The sequence below is a fragment of the Cupressus sempervirens genome, chromosome 9 (assembly GCF_028749045.1).
Source record: "Cupressus sempervirens isolate cs-2001-9-10 chromosome 9, ASM2874904v1, whole genome shotgun sequence".
Lineage (NCBI taxonomy): Eukaryota > Viridiplantae > Streptophyta > Pinopsida > Cupressales > Cupressaceae > Cupressus > Cupressus sempervirens.
In genome coordinates this window covers 777,306,404-777,329,938 of record NC_143126.1, presented here as the reverse complement: position 1 = coordinate 777,329,938, position 23,535 = coordinate 777,306,404, and the positions used below count along the sequence as shown (strand labels likewise).

The 23,535-nt window shown below is 39.1% G+C and overlaps 1 protein-coding gene across 2 annotated transcripts in view; it reads left to right on the top strand.

Annotated features, from left to right (window-relative positions):
• The window catches only part of LTA3 (Dihydrolipoamide acetyltransferase, long form protein), a 199,400-nt gene extending 180,743 nt beyond the window's left edge, over positions 1 to 18,657 (top strand). For both annotated transcript variants that reach the window (XM_089802031.1, XM_089802032.1), the window contains 5 exons: positions 8,426 to 8,496; positions 8,619 to 8,679; positions 17,594 to 17,654; positions 17,730 to 17,810; positions 18,146 to 18,657. In XM_089802031.1, the coding sequence (XP_089658157.1) occupies positions 8,426 to 8,496; positions 8,619 to 8,679; positions 17,594 to 17,654; positions 17,730 to 17,810; positions 18,146 to 18,204 (333 nt within the window). In that variant the 3' untranslated portion in view covers positions 18,205 to 18,657. The remainder of the gene's footprint in view (positions 1 to 8,425; positions 8,497 to 8,618; positions 8,680 to 17,593; positions 17,655 to 17,729; positions 17,811 to 18,145) is intronic.
• Positions 18,658 to 23,535: the final 4,878 nt, after the last annotated feature.

The window sequence follows — 23,535 nt, the reverse complement described above, 5'->3', positions numbered from 1 at the left end:
TTGCACTTGATACTTCCTTCAAACAAGGAAAACATCTTTCCTTTATACCCTATCTTCAAAATAATTCCTTGAGTCGGCCTTGAGGCTTTCCTAATTAATTATAATAAGCTAATTAATTATGTCGCAATTACAACAGCACTATCAGCTCACAGTCTATGTAACTCTTCACACGAGTGACTTCAGGGCTTGCGCACTTACATACGTCATCATCAGACTGTCTTCTACCATTGTATAACTTTGGGTATTCTGATTCTATCTTAGCAAAGAGATCAATATCATCAAAGACTACTTTATAGATACTCTGTTTTTGCACTACTGTCTGTATATCACAAATAACTTCCCTATTTCTTCGACTTAGGTTACGTGTACTTGACCTAGTTATGAGGCCATTGTGGGGAACACGTCCTTAACTTCACGTAATCTGATTGGAAAACCTTTGTCCGTATGACCTTTATCTTTGTTTGCTACTTTGCCAGTCTTCACAAAATTACTACTATCTTGACATCAATGACAAACACAATCATGAACGCAAAATGTCAATACTACCACATGCTCTCCAATGCTTAGGATACTCCCTCAAAGGAATACCATCGGCATTTGTGCTAACAGTTGGGTATCTGGCAGTTATAAACTCTCCACTAGCAAGAAGGATTGGTATACGACAATAGATATGAAGTTTGATAAAAAATTATGAAGCCTCGATAAAGACATCAAGCCCATTTGCGATTAAACTAAAAGGATTTATTATCAAAAGGGTACGATTATTCATTTTTAATAATATGACTTTTCACTTTGTAAAGTCACATCCCCATATCATCAAAATATAAATAGGGAGATACTGAAGAAGCAAAAAGACATTTTAAAAAAAGAGATATACTCGGAAGATAATTACAAATGTAATATTTTTATTTTTTAAGGAGGAATATGAGTTAAAAACATGACTTTATTTGTAAATTTAAATATAATATTTCAATAATAAATAAAATATCCTTTCGTTTATTTTCAAGGCAAAGAGTTTGTAATTAAAATGTAGATTCATCCTTTATGATATCAATAAATAGATTATTGAAGTATTCTAAGAGGGCTTTATTTTTCCCATTGGATATTTGCCGCATTTTGTGTTCAATGTATAGGGAATAGTGTGATACATATAAAGTTTCTACGTCTCTTGCTGATCAGACTTCCCACCTAAGAAGTTAATTCCTTTTGGATTAACATAGAATTACGTATAAAAAGTATCTGTTGTAGAGCTCAGGAGTAATTGATGATATTTTTGATGAAATATTATCTCGTAGAGTTGTACGTAATAATCTTCATAATAATTGACTTTGTTGCTTGAATAATAATCAATTCAAACATTTAGCATTCAACTTTATTTTGATCGAGTTTGAGAACCTTGCCAACGGGAGAACTTGAAAAGTTTAAATTCGCTCTATAAAAGCTTTGAACAAGGCGATCGAGTTCTAAGTGAAGGTCTACCTACCTAGGGGTAGCAGAGCCTAAAGTGCAAGGGAATCAAGGTCATTCCCATTCGTTGGCCAAAACTGATTGTGAAATCCTGTTGGAGAATTCACAAGCTTTTGGATTTCTAATCCATGGTTTTGGGAGCCAACAATTTGCGACTCTACTTGGGAGAGTTGCTCACAATACATATTGTGAAGTTACCTAGAATTTGTAATTTTGCAAATCAGAAAGAAGTTGTAATAGTTTGTTTCAAAGCGTACTTTGTTGGAAGCAAGAACCCATAGGATCAACAAATCAATATATTCCTTAAAAGAGTTGGTGACTCTATTGAATTAAATTTGAGTTGGTAGCTCTACTGAGGGAGAAGACTCAAAAGGAAATGATTTGACTGTGTACTATGGATAATATGTATTATGAATAGGAAGGGTATCTACGTTACACCATGAGGAAGCACACATATACCCCTTAGCTACACTTTTTAATTTGGAAAGGTATGAAGGTGAATCCGCAACACATTTGTTTATAAAAGATGGTGAATATTTTTTGGGAAGTACCTTCAGACATCATGCCTTCATGCAAGGAATTCATAAAAGAAATTTGTGAGTTGGTAATCTCGCCAGATGACCTTGATTTGAAGCTTCTCTTTCAAATATTGGATAGGATAAGATAAGATAATAATATTAATATCCAACAAAAGACCACAAAAGGGTCCATGGGATTGAGAGCTTACAACAAGATAGCTGACAGAAGTAGGAGCACCAAACAGTGTCTGAGAAAAGCAAGCAAGAAACAAGAAACAAAAAGAGAAGTGCCAAGGCAAGGACTAGGGGTCCTTCATTGGCAGAAAGAAATCGGTCATAGAAGGATATGACTGCGGGTGATCATGAGCCCTGATCTATCTATGAGAGCTATTGGAGGAGTGTTGTAGGGAGAAATTGTTGCGGGGTCTCACAGACCTGGAGTGACTAGTGGTACTAGACGACCTTTTCACACCCTGTGACAAAGATAAGGGTGAGAAAAAGGCAGTAATGAGCTGATCAGAGGTATGTCGGCAAGGAAGCAGTGACTGTAAAGTACTATCGCGGAGTAGGGTGGCCTCCTGAAGGTAAAGTGCGAGACATCGTTGATCAATGTAACTGAAGAATGCTGAAAGAGAAAAACAATCACAGTAAAGGCAATGGTATCTCCCTCTGATCTCATAGAAGATAGGGCAACGCAAAATAAATAAATCTTTGTCTCGACCTTTGCTAAAGTACACAGCTGACAGATCCGGTCTCCGCTATCCATATGATGGTCGGTCTGGGCCTGAAGACGGTGAGAACCAACTTTGAAGGAGCCCAGAGAGATACATAGGGCATGACACCAACGTCGAGATGGGTTGCTAGGATGAACAATAATCCCATCGCGGATCTCGAGAAAGTGCTCAGCATAGAAGGCCATCCTTGGACATAAACCTCCAAGAGGGTTACTCTAGGTAGTGATAATGTATTGTTTGTAGATATCAATCTTGACATGCTCATTCAACTCTTGATGTGAGGGGAGGAGATGAATAGGGGCATCCAGTGAGAATTGATATGGAGGGAGGCAGTCAATATCAATCCCAATCGAACTGAGCAGAGAGGTTGCCTGAGCATACTAATAATGAGGTCGAGTGCTAGTGTCAAATCTCACAGTCATAACAGAAGAGTAGTAGGCCAGGTAGGAGTATCTATATCGATCTCTAGTGAAGTCTGCAAAACTACTACGAAGGTGATGAAGGAAACAAATCAAGTCGAATATGTCCGCAAGTCTGAAGGGATGAGCACCGAGCTCAGCTAAAATAATACTGAGGAGTGAACCTGTAACATCTAATAATATGCCACAGAAGTAGAGTCTACACGCGCTCGATTGAGGCCCAATCCGAGACTAGGAGAGAAGGCCCCCAAACCACAGAGCCATAATGAACAGTTGGTTGCACTAGAGAGTCTAGGAGGGATAACTTGGATGAGGTATCCTAAAAATGATGTCTAAAGCATTGTATTTCAAGCATAGCAAGTGATCCCATACCCTTATTGGCTTTGGATTGAATCGCCGGTCTCATACTAAAGCGGGGTCTAGAGAACTTAACTCCGAGGTACATATACGAAGAAGTAATCTCAATCTCTTGTCCTTGAATGAAGTGAAGATGAGAGGTCTTTAATCAATTAAAGACCATAACCCGAGTCTTACCCAAGTTAACCACACGTTGTCTTTGGTCAGAAAAGGAAGCCAAACCATCAAGAAGCCTTTGTAAACCCTTTGGAGAAGAAGCTAGAAGAACCACGTCGTCTGCAGAAAGGAGAATGGAGATCAATACCTGATGCAAGTAACACCCATTACCGGGGAGCAAGGAGTTCGCAAGGAAGTCCTCAAGCTCATCAATATACAAAGCAAACAAGTGGGAGAGAGAGGGCAGCCTTGCTTAACCCCAGTGGTGCTATGGATCGGAACTAAGAAGCCCTCAGGATTCCTGAGTCTACCCACCACAGTTTCATGCAATCTCATCATAGCAGTTAGCAACATCTCAGAAATCCCAATCTCACGAAACCTCTGAAATAGAGCCATCCTAGGGACAGGATCTAAAACCTTGCAAAAATCATCAAAGCAAGAATACTTCCGCCGATCTATGTCTAGCCTCCTCAATAATAGCCCGTAATGTCAAAATATGATCCATTGTTTGATAGTCAGCATGAAAATCGACCTGTCCTCTAGCTCTACACTTTCTCCTATCAAGCTTTTTGGATAGCATAGCATTCAAGGTTTGGCATATAGTTTGGCAAACATATGCCTGATCATAATGGTCTTGTAGTTTCCGGGATTAGAGATAGGTCCGGTCTTATGAATTGGATAAATCAGATTCCTTGATCAAGAATCAGGGAAACCTGTACAAATCACTCTATCAGTTTGGCCTAGAACCCCTTCTCATCAGCCGCTCTACTACATCTCATGGGTCTAATGGTTTTATAAATGTTGGAGGGGGTGAACAAGTGATAGTGATGAGGCGGAATGGGGTGGGTAGATGGCTGTCCAAGAATGTCATAAAGCGCAACGGTGTAAGAGGTTAGGGAGCGAAAGTCAAGGGTGGAGGGCAAGGGAATAGGGTGCGCCAGAAGAGCCGAGGATTGCGGATAAGCATGGAGCATATGGATTTATACTGAGATGCGATAAAGGACCGTTTCTTATAGCAAAGAAAACGAAGGTAAGAAGAATGCAGGTAAGCATAGGTGGGAGAACAGGCCTCAAAAGTGGAACAAATTGAGCGATGGAAGGATTTGCAGTCAACATCGAACCATTGATTCATAGGACATGTATTATGACGTTTGCTTCTAAGGGAGAGTGAAGAGCGGTGAGTGATGGAAATGATTGCGGACTTCTAAATGGTAGCAGCAAGTAAATCAAACATGGAGGAGGCCTCACAAGAGTCACTAAAGTAAGCAGGGTTAAGGAGCCTCTTAAGATGAGAGGAAAAGAGCTCACTGTCATCGTCAAGGAAGCAAAAATTGGTAGGGGATGGGTAGCGACAGGCAAGAGGCAAGGAGACTAGAAAGAAGGCGACGAGTGAGGAGAAATGAGAAGACCAATACTGAGGAGAGCATGGTCCGTAAGGGGAAGGCATGAGATGGTGAAGTTGTGAATCAAGGGGACGAAGGAGGAAGAGGTGAGGGCATAGTCCACAATGCTCGCGCCCTCAACGAGAGGTCAACAGGTAAAGAGCTTGGAACCCAAAAAGTATGAGAGACTGCTCAAAATCACAAGTCCAGAGGGCTCACAAAGCTGGAGTAGATGGCGACCATACCAGGAAATTGACACAAGAACATCATCAGAAATACATTGAAGTCCGAAATAGGTCAAATCAATCTCTGAGGTGCAGATTGAATTAGAACATCAGTCATAAAGAGGAGTTTGGAGCTCTTTGGTCTGCGCATTGAAATCCCGAAGAATGATGATGTTCCCCAAATTGTCAAACTGAGAGACACTCATAAAGGTCAGCAAATGGGTCCTTGTCCTCGGTACCATGAATAGCATAAGGAGAAGAAGCTGGCAGGAAGTAACACACAACAATGAAAATATCTCTCTAACAGTGACTCTTACTGTCAATATGGACCCACATGAATCGGGCATACATGTTAGAGTGGACAACGGAAGTAAAGCTGAAAATATCAGCTCTAATCAAACAAGCAACACCTACAAGTCCTCGGACCCCATTGGAAGCACAAACCTCCTCTCTGCAAACATATAATCACTAATAACCTGTATATCCCAGAAGAGGACGCACAGGACTCTTGTGGGTCTCAGTGATGACTAGTATATCAATGGACCCCACTGCATTGTGGAAGAAACCTGGTAATGACCATAAAGAACTATTACCATTGCAACAATTAACAAGAAGAGAGCAAGTGGAGGGCTCCCTCTTGTCTGACTGCTCCTCATTTGGTTTTGGGGGTCTGCCTCGCTTCCCATCCATTGGGGGGTGGGATCACGAATGGTTGCTCTAAGATTCTTGAATGGTTGCTCTAAGATTCTTGATAACTGCCCATTTCCCAACTTGTCTAGCCTCTGCCACGAGACCCGAGCATGTTTCAACTCTGCTACTTGTGCATTCATGAGATCTTCATCTAAAAAAATCTTAGAGGGGAGAGAGAACAACTTCCTGTTCGCTCGAAGAGCACGAAGCCTATCTGAAAAGCTGAGAAATCGGTGAAAAGGGTGTCCCCTTGACCAATCCAACATTTATCTAGTATGATGTCAGAAATACCAAGCTGATCAATAAAGAAAGAATGTCTAGCAGAGAGAGGGTCAGAAGTGGGAGGGAGACCACAGACTCGTAGGTTGAGCTGACAAACACGTCTCACATGCTCATCCTTTATCTTACCCTGAACAATCTTATCCAAACTAGATAAAGGTGCAATAGCATTTGCTTTATTGTAGAGAGAGGCCTATGATTTCGCTTTTTGTTCAGTTTCAGAAATCAGAGAAGAGTGTTTTGCTGCAATTTCAGATTGTTGTTCTTTGATGGTATCTAACCCATCAAGTTGCTCGATTATGGATTCTAGATGGCATTTTTAGGCTTGTAGTCTTGGAGGTGAAACTATCAGAAAATCCTTTGATCTGAGAAGTATTTGAGCCTGTGGTGAGTTCCGTAATTGTCTCAATCAACGAGAGTATTTGTTCTCTGAGCATTTGATTTTCCGTTTCCAGTTCAGTAACCCGGTCGTAGAGCCTCTAGTAGGTCAGAGGTTGGGTTTGTGATGAACATACATCTCCATTAGCGGTCATGTTCGAACTGTAACCAAAACCTGAGACAGCCAAAAGCTTCCCCTCGAGCAATCTGAAAGAGATGTAGGTCGTATGCAGAGAATAGAAAGGAAAAGAAGAGGAGACAAGACAAGATAAGATGGAGGAGAAACGAGGGCCGGAACAAATCAGCTACAAAGGAGAAATGAGGGCCTAAGCAGAACAATCATAGAGAGAGAGAGAGAGAGAGAGAGAGAGAGAGAGTCCAATGCCACCGCTAACACAAGATAAGATATATAAGGAGAATTGTCAGAAAGTATAAGGATAAGATAAGATAAATACCTTAGATAAGAATAAATCCAAGCTATATATCTCCTTTGGATGCATTTTTGAACTTACAAAAGAAAGAAGGTGAATCTGCAGTACAATTCTTAATGAGGATGTTTAATGCCTATCAAGATATTCCTTCGGAATGCGTTTAAACTTCCATCCTCTGATTGTCTCAACATAATGCGTGAATTAGGTCTCTTATATTATCATCGATTCCTCATTTTTCTCAAACATATAGATGGTGAATTGACTGTAGAGGAGAATGAATACAGGACTGAAGTAATATATGAGTCGAGTGAGGTTTCAGAATTGAACGGGGAAGACTTTTTTTGGACAGACCGAGGCAAAATCTTTCCATGATGATACTTGGCATCAAATATCAATGAATGTGAAAATGGGGAAGAGTATTCTCTTAGTGTGGAAGAGATTTCAGCTTTGTTAGACATGAAATAACATGTTGAGAAGAGTTGTCAATTTTTTTCCAATTCACCATGATAAACAAGTTGACGGATCAGCACATATTCAGGGGGTATTAGATGAAGGAGATAATGTCGATGAAGATGTTAGTCTTGACTATGAAACAATTAGTGGTTCAAATGAATGCTCTTATAAAGGCATGCCTGAATTCTCTATGTTCATGAATCTGTTGTTTTAAGAGGAAGCAGATGAAGATATGTCTGATTTCTCTGTATTCTTGAATCCAATTTTTGAAGGAGATTTTCTGTGCAATCAAAGCCATGAGCACCATGATGAAGATAGCAATCCTAATTTGGAAATTGATAAAACTTATTTAGAAGGTGAGAATTTTTTCAGTTCATCCTGTGAGCTGAAATTAAAAGAAACTTGCGAAGATGAGATGAAATCAGATATGCATGGTTCTGAAAAATTCGGAAGTGAATTATCTGATCAGATTCTTGATAAAAGAGAAGTATTTCGTAAATATGAGTTATCTTCAGAATCTTCTTGCGATGAGAAACATCATGAGTGTGGAACAAATTGTGTACAAGAAGGCAATCAAGGAATGAAAATTTGTTTTAGTGCTCTTGTAACTAGGCAGGTGCATGACTATAAGAATCCTATTCAGCAATGCCCACAGTGCACCTAATGATTTCTCAAAGACAAGACAAAAGTCAAAAACCAAGGATCGCATTGATAAAGTAATAATTTAGAGGTGCTCTCTGATTATTTTCCTGCTTATTCTCATTTTCTTTCTTTCATTATTCAACCTCACTTTACATTGAACTAGCTAGTTTCTTCGTATGGTTAGATAGTGCATATCATTGAGCTTTCACTGTATCAGATTATCCAGCTCATATTTGAATATACAAGAATTACAATATTATCAATTGTACAATACAATGCTATCTCCATTGTGCAGGTGAAAGAATTAGCAGATAAAGCACGGACTGGAAAACTTGCACCTAGTGAATTTCAAGGTGGAACTTTCAGGCAAGTGTAGCTTTAAGTAGTGAGGCCTTTTGAAATAATTTTTACTATAAGAAGTGCAATATACAAATGACTGATTGGTGAACAAGTGGTCATGCCTCTAATTTTTGTATTATTCACTGCAGCATCTCTAACTTGGGCATGTTCCCTATAGACCGGTTTTGTGCGATCATCAATCCTCCACAGGTATGCCACCACTAACTGTTGTAAGTAGTATTCATAACTGTAAAATTTTTGGTTTGACTGTATGTCAATTTTGAATGGTGAATAATCTAAGAATGGGCAAGTTTTTCATGTGACTGATTGTCAATTGATAAAGCGCTCATTATATACATTATTGATCCTTACTCACATGAGAGTTGAACAAATTAACAATGTCAAAACTTAATTTATTTCATATTTCATTTTCAATATGCATGTGATTTAAAAAATAGAATACAAGGTACTACAAAATACCCAAAGGCTGCAAATTTTGCTTTCAATTACAAATAAAAACAGAAACTTATATAAAGTAATCTTAAGTGCAGGACCATTTTCATGATCAACTAGCTTTTTTGTTAAAGAATCCATCCAATCCACTATACACATCAGCACTTTTTAAACTTTATTTGTTAAACAAAAAGCAAAAACACCTATTGGATGTTACCTGATTTAAGGATTGGTATTGGCTGTTAATGTTGTAGCTTCAGTGGTATTGAATTGACCTAGAGATGATCCTTTTATGGTTATTGGTTAATCATTAATTAGGCAAACTTTCAGATACATACATATATATATATATATATTATTGTTAATATTGTCTAATTGGTTATTAACTTATAAATTACCATAAAGACATGTCTCTTCATGAGACACGTCTCCTCTACTTATATTTATATACATTCAAATCTGCATTTGGAACTCACAGAAATGATGGCAGTGTTATTACATTTGCAGAGATCATTTCTCCCAAAATGGTATGAGAACTAGTCTGCAAATGCAGAATAGGAAATGAAAATGAGAGAAATTGTAACTTCTGGTTGTGCAAACACTTGTTAGGCCATCCTGGATATGGCATCAACTCGAATAAATGTGACCCACCTTTTATGTAACATAGATGACATATTGAAGATTTTATAATATGATCCTATATCTAGCGTATGCAGTTTGCACAAGGAAAAAGATCGAATGGTCAGGTATGCAGAAGCAATGAAAATTGGATAAGATGGAGTTGATGTTTATAACATCCTGTGTCAGCTGACTGGATGGTCCCGGCGGTGTTTCTGTAACCGACGGAATGATTGTCGTCGGTGTTTTGTATTTTGTAGCCGACGGGTAAATAGTTTGCAGCGGACATAATGTTTGTGGCCGACGGACTCCTCCGGGAAGGTTCGGCAGATAGTATTTATATCCCATCTGGGATCATTGTAAATCATCAATCATCTTCTATCATCTTTTAGCACTGATTATTATCAAGCATAATGTATGTCTGGCATATGCGAATATAATTTCTGCTGTTCGTATTTCCATTGTCTGTATGTGTTAATTTCTTTACTAGTACGGTAAACATTTGGCGCCGTTGCCGGATGAATCTGGAAGGTGGGAGGAATGAAGATTAATGCCAAATCAGCTTAACAAAGATCGGAATAAGGTCAAGGAAAAAGATGGAACCCGTACTGCACAAGAGAATTTAATTCTGGCATAGCAAGCCGAACGCCGACAGAGATTTCAGAAGATTGCCGACGGAAACCGGAGCGCCGAAAATTGTTGGAGACTTGGTAGCAGGTGGAATTGGTGGAAGAAGCACGGGACGAGTTCTTGAATTTGTGTTCGCCGAGGGAGGAAAATTCAGACGGAAGAGCATCAATGCGCATGGCTCACAGTGCCAAGGGAGCACAAGCGTGGAGTGACCTCTTCGTTCGAGATAGACTTCTGCGGGAAACAACTTCAGAAGATCCTTCTTCTTCACCAAGGTTCGCAGCTGTCGACACCTCCGGTGTGGGAGTGCAGACTGCCGGTGTGGGAGTTCAGACTGTCGGTGTGGGAGTGCTGACCGCCAGTGTGGGAGTGCAGATCTCCGGTGTGGGAGTGCAGACCTTCAGTGTTGTGATGGCGGGACCCAAAGAAAAGTTGCTGAAGTTTGAGGGCGATGGTACAGTCGAAGTTTGAGGGCGATGGTACAGTCGACCCCATCCGACATTGTAAGACATGTGAGACGATCTGGCGGGCAAATGGAATCACAAATGCCAACGAATGGGTCAGGCAATTTTCGGCAACCCTACGGGGTGTGGCGATTGATTGGTTTTCAGATACGGATCCACAAAAGCTAAATAGATGGGATAACATTAAAAAGGAGTTCTTGGCGGAATTTAAACTCTTGTGGGATGATAATGAAATCGTAGTAGAGATTTTCAATACCAAATAGGGGAAGCACGAAACTGTTCGCGTCTACGTCAGGAGATTAAAAGACTTAATAAACAAAATGGAAAGCAAGCCAGCGGATGGATTGCAAAAAAGATGGTTCGTCGACGGCCTACACTCGAAGTTGCGGAGGAAAATGAAAATTGTGCCACTGTCGTCATATGTGGACGCGTATAATAGAGCACTGGACCTTGAAAGTGAGCAGAAGACAAAGAAGAAGAAAACTAGCTCCTTTGATTCTGATGACGACGAGCCTGCCGGAGATGATAGTAGCGACGACAAAGGCAGCAGCAAGAAGGTTCGTGCCCTACAGAAGGATATGGTTTGCATGATGAAGGAGTTTAAAAACATGCAGAAGGAGCCAAAAGGCAGTGAGCTGTGGTGCACGGAGTGTAAGACAGACGAGCATACTAAAGGATCGTGTCCAAAGAACCAATTTTGTGACATTTGTCAGATCATGGGCCATTCAACAAAAGAGTGCCCCTTTAACATGAAGACAAGAGGATCTCCGTAGGTGTTTCTCACACAGGAGGCTTCCCCGTCGGGTAGTACCGGAAATACGAATAGCGCAGGTGCCACATCCGGAGGATACAGGAATAATAGTAGAGGGCAAAATAACAACAATGCGAACAATAACAATAATAATCAGAGTCGAAGTTGAACTCAGTATGATGCAAACGGATGATCGATTGTTCAATGCCGAGCATGTAATTTGTGGGGTCATTTTGTGCGGGATTGTACAGCGGCAAACACACCGAAATTATTATGCAGATGGTGCGGACCCAGTGATCACGAAGATTCCAAGTGTCCAAAATCTGGAGTAAACTTGATCATTGTCGGTACGAATGTAGAGGAGGTTCTGGTAATTACACGGAGGCAAGCGGAGGAAAAGAGAAAATTGGGGGAAGCGCAGGCCGAAATTGCAAAGGCATCGTCGGTAGGGACATCTCAGTTGAAGGACATCACCGACACCTTGGCAAGGAACTTCACAGAACAAAACATTGTACGACAGATTTTACAAATGGAGATACTAGTCAAGATAAGTGACCTCCTCCTCACAATGCCCCAGTTACGGACGACCATTCTAAATCATGTACCATTTCCGAAAGCAATGGACGACATAGGAAGGGACAGTAGGGAAGTGATGACAACAGACCCAATGCTGCTGACACTCACATCCGGACAACATCTAGCGTTCGTCGAGATGGAGATTTTGGAAAATGTTCTGACAGACACAATTGTCGACGGAGGGTCCGGTGTGAATGTATTGCCGGAGGATACTTGGAAGAAGTTGGGAAAGCCGACATTGTGGCCACCTGCATTTCAGTTGCTCACGGCAGACCAACATGGAATCAAACCTTTGGGAATCTTGAAAGCGCAATTGGTATTCATTGGTACGCAACCATTTTTATTGGATTTTGTGGTCATTCCATTGAAAAGAAAAGGATATGATGCTATTCTCGGACGGACTTGGTTGGTGCAAGCAAAAGAAAAACATTATTGGAAACGAAATACCCTATCAATGGAGCGGGAGGCAAAAAATTCATAATTGACCTGCACACAAATGGTCGGCAAGGAGGCAGCATCGTCAGATTCAGAAAGTGACGACGAAAGTGATGATGAAGGAAAGAAGAGAATGGAACCAGACGAAGAAGGAATATTGAGACTTGACGGAGGATCAAATGATGACGACCTAGGCTCGGTGAATGGCCTTTACCACTGGCAGATAAAAGACTACGAATTGTTTCCGAGTTGTAATATGCTAAGGGTTGACGAAGGTGAGAAAAAAGAGGAAAATGAGTGTCTGAAGGAATACAGAGCACCAAAAGAAGGAAAGGCGGTTACGCTTGAAGTTGAGGGGAAGAACATACAGTCCAAACCTAGAGAAAAGAAAGATCCCACCATTCGGTACACGGTGAACGGACCGCACAGGAGGAAACGAATTCGTTGCACCATAAAATTACTTGAAGGGTACCGACAGCAAGGAAATAAGCTAGATGCGCGAGGATCGTAGGCACAGTGGGCGACGGAGGTAACACAGAACAGACATAAGGTGTGACATGACAAACTCAACAAGTTTCCGCCAGGGCAGTTGGTACTCAAGTACGACGGTCAGGATGAAATCAAACAGGAAAGGTTTAAGGCAAGATGGGTTGGACCATATCAGATTCGGGAGGTCGGCAACAATTGAGTGATAAAGTTGGGGACGTTGGATGGGCAAGAGGTACCTCACACAGTCAACATATCCTACTGTGCCAGGAAGATGCCGTCGTCGTTGTAGAATGATCGGATGATTCCCTCGTCGTCGTCGTTGCAAAATGGCGATACCTGGAGGCAAAATTGAGGTATTGTTCATTTTTTTTTTCCAAAAAAAAAGAAAAAAGAAAAAAATTGGAAAAAAGGAAAAAAAAAAAAGAAAAAAGAACAGAAAAGAAAAGGAAAGAAAATAAAAAACAAGCAAGTAGAGGGCTGTTCGGCGGGCAGGATGTCCCGCGGGCATTGTCCCCGCGGACTTCTTTCCGCGGAATTTTTTTTTTCCTCCTTCGCGTGTCTGTTCCATGGGTTTGTCCTCCGTCTGTTGCAAACTCTCTTCCGCGGGCATATAACTCTTTTCTACGGCCGTACAGCTGGGTTTCCTTGCATACTTTGTGCCTTCGGTGATAATCCTTAGTAGTAGTGACATCCGTTGTGCAATGGTCTACTTGGCATGATGGATACGAGGTGACGGATCTCCACCGCTTGGTGTTCTTTGAATTGCTTCCGTCGAGTTCAACATGAATTGCTTGCATCTTCTTCTTTAGACGATTGCTTTCTAGTGCAGACATATATCATGAATAGCGCAAGGGTTGGGTTCTTGAACCAGAGACCACAGTCACAATTATCAAAGGGATAGGGAAATTCCTACGTAACATGTGACAGGGTTCTACAGGATCCCTACCATTACTGTTCCGTCAGATGCAAGGAAGTAACAGCTCGCTCTAAGCTTCGAGGCCAGTCCCAGGAACTACCACATTGATCAAGATTGAAGCGGCAACCCGAGAGCGTTTGAGGATGGATTTTGATGAGCAATTCGGTTTGATATTTTCAGTGGAGAAAGGCTTGTCTATGTATTGGTTTTCATTGTTGGAGGAGACGTTTCACCGGAAGTTTGTTGGAGTTCTGTTTCTCATTTGTTTGAGTTTGTGTAGAAGATGGGTGTGAGGGTTTTTTTTATTAGCAAAAAAAAAAAAAAAAAAAACCGACGACAGAATCAAATTGTTCAGAATGAGTTATAGATGATACCAAAGGAAAGGGGACGCATCTGTGGTTGCCAGAAAGAGTGTAGAATCGACAGAAAATGACAGAAATGGTGTGTTCGGTGCATTTCTGTGTGGGTTGCAAAGTGCTGATTTGGTGAATTTGAATCAAACTAGAATTTTATGCGAACCAACTACTAACTTTCACCTTTCCTGAGCAAATGTGGTAACTTAGACTACAATGTATCTCTATGTTCCATACATCATTCACTATATTAATGGTAATTCTATATATTAAGTTTATTAAATATTAAACAATATATGTAATCATGGTTTTGAGAATTTGTAATTATTACACTATTTAATTATAAAATATTAATATATTTATTTTTGATGTATATATTAATGTTTCTTTCTTATTTGAATTTTTTTTGCCATATTGATATGCCCTACGCCATAGTTGTACTTGATTCCATAACTTATCCTATAATGACAGAATAAAGTTAGAAATGGCTAGAGACACTAAGGGACAACTAGCTGTCCCCATGTGGTTTTTCTTCTTTCTCCATTTAGAGAAACCTTAATCATTTGAGTTGCATTGCTTTGCATTGGTTTGTACATGAGTATGTAATTAGGCCTTTGTTGCCGAGACTTAATCATGTTAACTTATTGCATTCATTGTTAGCTTATAGATTCTCTCTAATTTTATCTTAGGAGGTGTCTTAGAGAAATTAGGACATATTATTTAATTAATTATTAATTAGGTTCTTTGATTTCTTTTTCACTTAGCTAAATTTATGTGCCTTTTATTCAAAGAGTTTTCTTTTCTAGTTTTAGTTCAGCTATAGTTGAGCTTAATTTAGCTCCTATTTTGCATGGCTGTTGTTAATCTAAATTTAGGATTAGGGCATCTCTTGCTTTCTATATGGCAAGCAATTCTATCTTTTTTGTACTTCTAATCTCATTTGTCCAATCAATACAAAATTCTAGGTCTGTTATAGACCATATTATCCTTGCTTGAGCTCTTTTGTGTGAAAAGTGTTTTGCTAGCAGATGATTTTTGGCTCCTCTGGGTGTTTCATCAACTCATACGCCCATTTCATATGGCATTTTCCTTATGTTTAATACAAATGTTGAATGATACAATTGACATTGGTTTCCGCCTACTCTACTTCAGTCTGTAGTAGGTATTCGTCTCATTTCAATTGGCCCTACCTAACTATAGCCCTACCTCCATCAACCATAGTCAGGAGCCTCTAACGGGAAAGATAATCTATGCACCAGTCTCCTTGACATGAGAAAAAATTGGATGAGATGTGCTACTCTATCATCATGGATGCATGGAATGATATTAGACATTAACACATGTTAATGTCACATTTGCAGCTGAATATTATTTTCATAGAGCTATCAATTATTCAGGGAAGCAAAAGGATGCACATTTATTGTTTCAGATTTTGAAGGATATCATAGAGGGGAGTGGAGCCACAAATGTTGTAAAATTGGTCATTGATTTAACATGTGGAAGTTAGCATGATGGCGGAGGGTGATTATAAGCACATTTTTTGGACTTTTAATTGTGTTTGTGCATTGAGCAACATATTGAAACACAAAAAAAAAAAATGGAATGAATGACAGAGTTTGGTTATTTCCATCACTACACTGCAATGGTTCCTTTGGTAATTGATCAATAATCTGCAGTGGATTTGATACTGCATGCTTTGTTGACAAGCTTTTTAACGTGAACCCAAACTAATGGAAAACGCAAACTAAATCCTGTCCTCATAGACGACACAAACACAGTAAACAAACAGAAGCTCTTTAAAGTGACATATATTTAGTAATAATAGAACAGAGCATGGCAACATGTCATTTCCTTATCAGATCACAGATCCTATTAGAAAGATAAAACAGAAAGATAATTTAGTTGCCAATAATGGCAGCAATCAATTATCAAAAACAACACAAACGGTCCTACATTTCAACAAAAATCACCATATCAAGCCCAAATGCCAAGAGCAAAATCTCTGAAACTAATGTCTGTGAATGACTAAACAAGTTTCAGATGGCTCCCTCAGGCAGATATCAAACTGTGACTTAATAGAGAAATGGTCCTCTTTCTCATTGACTTCTATTCTCTCTGCCTCCTTAAAACAGATCTGTTCCTCCCCTATAATCATTGGCCAATCCTCTAAACCATTCACCTAACTGTTTCAGGTTCCTGCATAACTGTTATGCCAATGACAACGTTCTGATGCTCAAGTATCAAAAAAGATAAATGGCTATTTTTGATTTTGACTTTAGCTAGGATACTAATAGATGGGATTCTTCTATGAGTTGTCTATGCAAGCCATAATTGACACATTTTGCATTGTGAGAATGGTATTTCTTGCCAACCATGACTTGTATTTAGTAATAAAAGGACTGCAGCATGCCAACTTTGCCTATGGCAGTTCTTGTATACAAAACAAGTTGTCCAAATTATGAAATGATATAATCTCTGATTGTGGATTTGACAATGAAAATGCAGAGATTTGCAACAAGGAATACTTAGTTTATAGATCTTTCTGAGCATGATTCATCATTGGCCTATTGCTTTTGTAGACTTATAGTTTGATGGGGGTTTGGGGGCAACATCAAAATGAAGTTGAGGATAGCACAGCTCATGGGGGTCTATCTGGTGGCAGTGACCTTGCAGGGTCGAGGGGCAACATCCCTCATGAGTCATGAGGCCTGCGGACAGCACCCAATTGAAGACACAGACATTCATCATTTTTCATTTTTCAAAAACCCTCGATGGGCATTGTCATTGTCATAAGTTAAACAAGTATTGAAATTTTGTGAGTTTTATTTAAGAAAAAAATCCATACTCATCAAGACTTAGTGATTCCTCAAATTTGGAGACTGAGTTTCCCGGACTTGGTGAGTCTGGGCATGTTTCATTTCACTGATAAAAAGCTGTAAGAGTTAGTGGCTGTACATAATGCCTTGTGATTTAAAGATTGACAAACTCGAGTACCAGTGATGGAAGACTGATCTCAAAGATGCCACGTAGATGATGACAAGGAGACACACAAGGGAATTGTTGGGATTCCCTTGGATAAGGCAGTCACAGTCTCTCTTATTGGTAGTGACTTGGACCAGAACCTGACTTTGATTCAGCTGTATATGCATATGAATAATTAATTGTTTTCTATATTGTAAAAGTTTACTGTTATTTTTTAATTTCTGCCCCCTGGAAAATTGCCTCTCAGAAGCTACAATGTGTTGACCTACCCCCTGCCATCTCCATCCCAGAAATTTGATGGAACATATGCCTTATTTTGGTATTTCCTTGTAAACAAGATAAACTTCTTCTATTCATATTTCTATTATTCATTAGAAAATGTAAATAATTAAGTGTATTATTAGGAATCTTTTCAGTATTTCTGGCTTTTATAATGAGAGAATTGACTGGTTTACAGGCCTGTATCTTGGCTGTGGGAAGAGGCAATAAAGTGGTTTCGTGGGAAGAAGATTCTAATGGTATGCCAAGCAAAGAGTTTCTTTTATTGTTATCCCAAGAAAGACATTGGTGAGTCCTAACTTTATTATTTTCAGGGCAAGGGAAAGCATGTATCGTCACTCAAATGAGCTTATCATTGTCAGCTGATAATAGAGTCTATGACGACCGTATTGGAGGTAGGCAATATATTTGCCATATTATGTTTCACAGATGCTCCATTCCTCAAGTAATGTTTTAAGGGAAATTTTATGGGCCAGTGTAAGCATAATGGTTTTTAATCATTTCCCTGATTTGGCATTAGTAATTCATTTTTTTTGAATACATCCAAATTGTCTGTATTTGCCAAGATTTTCAATGTGGGCTAGTTGGGCCTGGGAATGTTTTAAGTGTACGTTTAATTAGATTAATTATTTATACATTATAAAGCTGAAATATTTCTACCCATACTGCAGTCGGAAAAAGTGTTTTGTTTTCCAAGTTTTCATGTTTGTCGTTTCTGCTGGTTCTACAGGTATGTTTCTGGATGCCTTATCTGCCAGCTTCAAGGATGTCAAAAGACTTCTCTTGTAAGATGCTTGATGAGTCGGGCATGTTTCGAAGTTACCATTTAAAAGCAAAATTTGTCTCAGTGACCTATGCTTGAAGAGATAGAGCTCAAATTTCCTTCATTAGGTTATGAAAATTTTTGCAATTTTGGAAGTCTATTTTTTACCCGCTATGATTGCGGTGCTTCTAACTTGTTCGTTATTATAACGGAAATACTCTCAATTTGATGAATTGCTGCCGACGGACCTTACTTTTACCCTAGAACTACCATTCGCCTGAGCATTGAGAGTTTAAAGCATGTGAAAAGTGCATCAGGAGTTTTAAGAGAAAAGCATGTTCAGTAGCAGGAATATTGTGAGGAGCAATTTATGAACATGATAGAAAAGCGTGAGAGGCGTGTAAAACTAAAACTTCAATCTCTCCAGTTATATGTACTAAGCATGGTGCTCAATAAATATGTCGCCTAATTGAATTCCAGATTTTTTCATGTTCATCCGAGCTTGACATGTATGGGCAAAGAGCTTAGTATATTCTTGCTTGTTTTTTAAAGATCAATTGACAATTCAACAGAAGTTTCCTCTTACGTAGGTAATGCTGGGGTTCTAGAATCTTGAATTAAAAAAAGCCCTTTTCAAATTCGAATAGTTCAGTTATTTGACACTCCGATTAACAACCAAGTTATTATTCCCTGGGAACTAATGTTTTTGGAATTGGTCCATTAAATAAAGACAAGTTGCAGTTTGGTAAGGTTTAGATATGAAATATTTATAAAATCTTTTTGTGATGTTAATTCTAGTTTTCTATTGGTCCATTAGATTTTTGCCAGGGGTAATTTTCTTTTTTAATTGTGAAAAATAGCAGAAAATCAAGAAGCAGATAAGCTTGTATTTATTATTGGTCATTTATTATGGAGTCATTAATTTTTGAGTGATATTTTTCAATTCTGCTATGGTCTAAATCTAGAAGCTTCTTCATATTTCTGCAAGCTTTCAAACTTGGAAACTTCTGCGAGCTTCACAACAACAATACCAAAAAGATGGCTCCCACCCGAGGTTTTGAATCCTCCCATGTTGCTTCAGCTCTTGCCATTCCTGCTTGTAATGCTTCTGCCGGTGCTGGTATGGGGGTGGTTGGTGGTGAGGTGGCAGCCTCTGCTGTGACCAAGCTCGGTGTGGGGGTGGTTGGTGGTGGGGTGGCAGTCTCTGCTATGACCATGCTCCCTGCTACGACCGTTAGGGTTTCTGCCTCCCTTCCTGCTATGAGTGCTGATGGCTCTGGTGCAGCTTTTCTTGTTGTTGCCTCTCCTCCCAGTGTTGCTGGTCACTCTGCTATCTCCTATGCAGATGTGGCTGCTTTTGAAGCTGGTATTGCTCTGGGTTTGAGGATGGGGTCTCGTCCAATAGTGGTTAACTGGGAGGCTGTGCCTATTCCTATTAGTAAGCCGCTCTGGCTTCACCTTGATTTTGTTGATGAGGTCAACACATCTGCTGATGATTTGTCTGCTACTGCTGCTATCTGTCACTTTAGGGGTTTTTGGCCCTCTCTCGTAGAGCTGCATGCTTGGATATCCAAAGTTTGGAAACTACTCATTTCAGATTTAGTTTAGATCTACCCTGTTGCTGAGGGTTTTTTTATTGTGAAATTTGCTAATGTTGAGGATAGGGATGCTGTCTTGTGTCGTGGATTCTCTTGAGAGGAACGGTTCCCCTTGATGGCCAAACCTTGGTATTTAACTTTTGACCCAACTAAGGAATCCTTCAATATGATTCCTCTTTGGGTTCGATTGTTGAATCTTCCCCTTCATCTATGGCAGGACTTAGTCTCGGAGGCTGTGGGGGAAGGCCTTGGGGATTTCTTAATGGTTGATTTGGTTTCATCCAATGTCTTCAAGACAACATATGCTCGTATCCTTGTGGATATGGGTATCTCTAAAAGGCTCCTTGCTATGGTTAAGCTGCCTTCTCCAGGTGGTTCTTGGATCCAACTTCTCGATTATGAAGGTATTCCCTTCAAATGTAGGAAGTGTCACAATACTAGTCATCTTGCTGCTCGGTGCTCTTCCGCTAAGGTCAAATTGAAGAAATCACCGTCTTGGTGGTCGGGGGCTTCAAATGATCATTATACAGTTCAGAAAGCTGCCTCAGTTGAGGAGGGATTGAGTAGTCCTTCGCATAATGATCTCACTTTGGTTGAGGATTCCATTGATATCTCGGATGCTGTACTTGGTGTCCCCTCTACGGTTTTGTCTCAGTGTAGTTGATGTTCCATCTCCTGCTGACTCTGTGGTTCCTGACTCTTTGCCCGCTTTGAGTCAGAATTCTGTTGCTGTCCCTCTTGTCCAGAACACTGTTTTTGGCTCTTCGGCTGAGGGGTCTTTGGGGGTTTGCGGGGATTGGCAGAATATGGCGGGGAAGGTGGAGGATGGTTGCACTGCAATTAAAAGGAAAAAAAAGGAAAGTCCTCCAATCCCTCATTTGATATGGCCTTACAATCTCAAAAGAAAGGACCAAAATGTAAATCTTGATGGTCTATTTATGCCGTGGGTTGTTTGCCCTCTTGTTGGGATCATTAGTGTGTTCCCTTCTAGTTTGTGGGGTGGTTTTCCACAGTTGTCTTTGATTTTCATTGCTATATTTTTTTTGTCCCATTGTACAAGGTTTCAGGTCCTTTCAAAACCTGTTATTACTTAATCATAACGAGAATATTTGAGTTTGAAGGCTCTGAGCTTGAAGGTGACGCACAACTGAATTTGGGAAGGGATTAAATGACAATAGTGAGCCACAAACGACTATGCAACAGTTTTTCTCAGTAGAAAATTTCTTAACTACATTTATAAACCATTAGCCTTAGTAATTAAAATCAATCTCATGATTTGAATATAACCATATGGCAAACAATAATGCATGGCAACACCATCATCGCTGAACTCAAAAGGTTACCATTTACCTAAACTCTTTAATGTTTTGAGAGGCTTATACAATATAAAATGAATGTGTTACCAACAACTCTACTTTTCAACCCTCGTGTACATGAGCATATAGACAGTCTCTGGATTAACAGATACATTTTTAACAGGTTTGACACGATCATCATTAAACTCATGAAACCAGTTGAGAGGATCTTTATCTGTTCCAATGTCCTTAGCAAGTGTTGCAGTAAAATGCTTCGACTGGGGAAAATGATCTATGCATCATACAACTTATCCTTAATCTTTCCATGAACCCTATTCGCATCAAGAATGAACTCTTTCAAATCCAGCACATGTCAAGGGACTCTTTAATCTGTGATTAAGTCTATTATTCTCTTCACGACTAAGTCTATTCTCACGCCCAATCACTCTATGGAGATACAAGCTGATATGTAAGACAGTTTCGGATAAGTCACCATATTACCTCCGCACCTGCAAGTAATCCTTAAAGCGTGCAATCCATGGGTTGTCTATTATTTGGTTTGTTTTTAGATGTAAATCGCAACATCCACATAGGGTCTTTGTGATTTGTACTTTGTGAGTTGGAATAACTAATGCACTTGAATATGTTGGAGTCAATGATACGAAATGTTTCCTCGCACATTTCTTTGTAGAAGGGGTCGAGAATTTTCTGGAATATGAACTGCAGAAATTCCAGAGTGTTATTTTCTATCATTTCATTGAAGACGGGGCGGGGTGATTTTTCTCGGTAGAAACTTCTCCTACATTTTGATCAATCTTTTACAATCATGAAAATTAACAAGTTTGAATTGTGCAAATACTTATAGGATGAATATTTAGAAGTCAAATTGTTTTAAGTTCATATGATCTCATTCAGAATATTCTTCTCATGAGTATAACTTCAGAAGAAAGAGGATTATTAGAACCTTGGACACCATTTTTTTTTTAAAAATATACTAAGATTATCAATTTTATTATTTCATTAACATATAAAGTTAATAATTATCAATTTAATTGTTATGTTAATTTTAATTTTAATTAAAAAAAAAAAACTCTATAATACTAAATATTATTAAGGGGAACATAATTAAAACTATAGGCTTTATTATTAAAATTAATAATCAATTTGAAATATGAATAATTTTTATGTCAATTTTAAAATTATAAAATAAAATTCTATCATACCAAATATAAAATAAACAGCCATTTTTCAATGAATAGAAACATAAATAGTAACCAAATTATATAAATCTAGTAATTAACTTGGAATCCATGCCTCTTGTTTAAAGTAGAAGATTGATTTGTGTTTAGGACATAATGTGTAAACATTTATGCCATATTTAGTCGCCATAGAGGTATGTGTAACTATATATCAAGTTTTTGCCTCTTGTTTGAAGTAGAAGATTAATTTGTGCTTAGGAGAATACAAACCATTAGGCTTCTTTACAAACTAGACTTTAAATGGCATCTATCAATCCTCCATTATTGCTAACAAAACTAATAATGAAAACTTGTTATATAGTTACACATACCTCTATGGAAACTAAACATGACACAAATGTTTACACATCATGTCCTAAGCACAAATCAATCTTCTACTTCAAACAAGAGGCATGGACTCTAGCTCCTTTAGAGCTCTTGTTATTAAAGTTCATATTAATTGAGTTTAATATGAATAGAGTGTTGAGCTTTCAGCAAGGTCAATAATTTTACTACCAAATATATAACAGAGTAAATTCGATGAGAATACAAACATATCTTTTTTGTTTGTTGTTTATTGGAGTTGTCTTTCTAATGGCTATTTTAGTCGTGGATTTATAAAGGTGGAAATAAAATTTATTTTTTTATTTTAACTAAAAGAGGGGTAAAATTTTTATTGAATACCAAAGAGAACAAAACAACACAAGAAACAAAGAGAACTATAGAGCTTTATCCTGGTCCACAAGATGAACCAACATCTGAGATAAATCAAGGGGAAGCATCCTATGATCAATAATGTTCCAAACCAACCCATGCTCAGAGGCCCATTTAGCCAAACAATCAGCCACACCTGAGTGATCTGCTGAATAACCAGAGCCAAATGCCAATCCACATGCACAAAGTTCTTTCTATTCAATAAATTCACAACCACCTGCAAGTCAGTCTCACATATAATTCTTCTCCAACCACGCTCACAACATTGTTCCACTACAACCAAGATAGCCAGGGCTTCCATGAGGTTATTAGTATGGTAACCCTTGTATATAGAAAATATAAAATGAATATCACCAGAACTATCACGCCCAACTCCCCCAATACCAGTCGGACTAGGATTTCCCCGAGAAGAACCATCAGTGTTGATTTTAAGAACTCCAACCTCGAAAAGAGTTCAGTGCCCTTTACGATTAACTTGCTGAGAGTGCTGCCTAGTTCTATTCCTAGAGCGG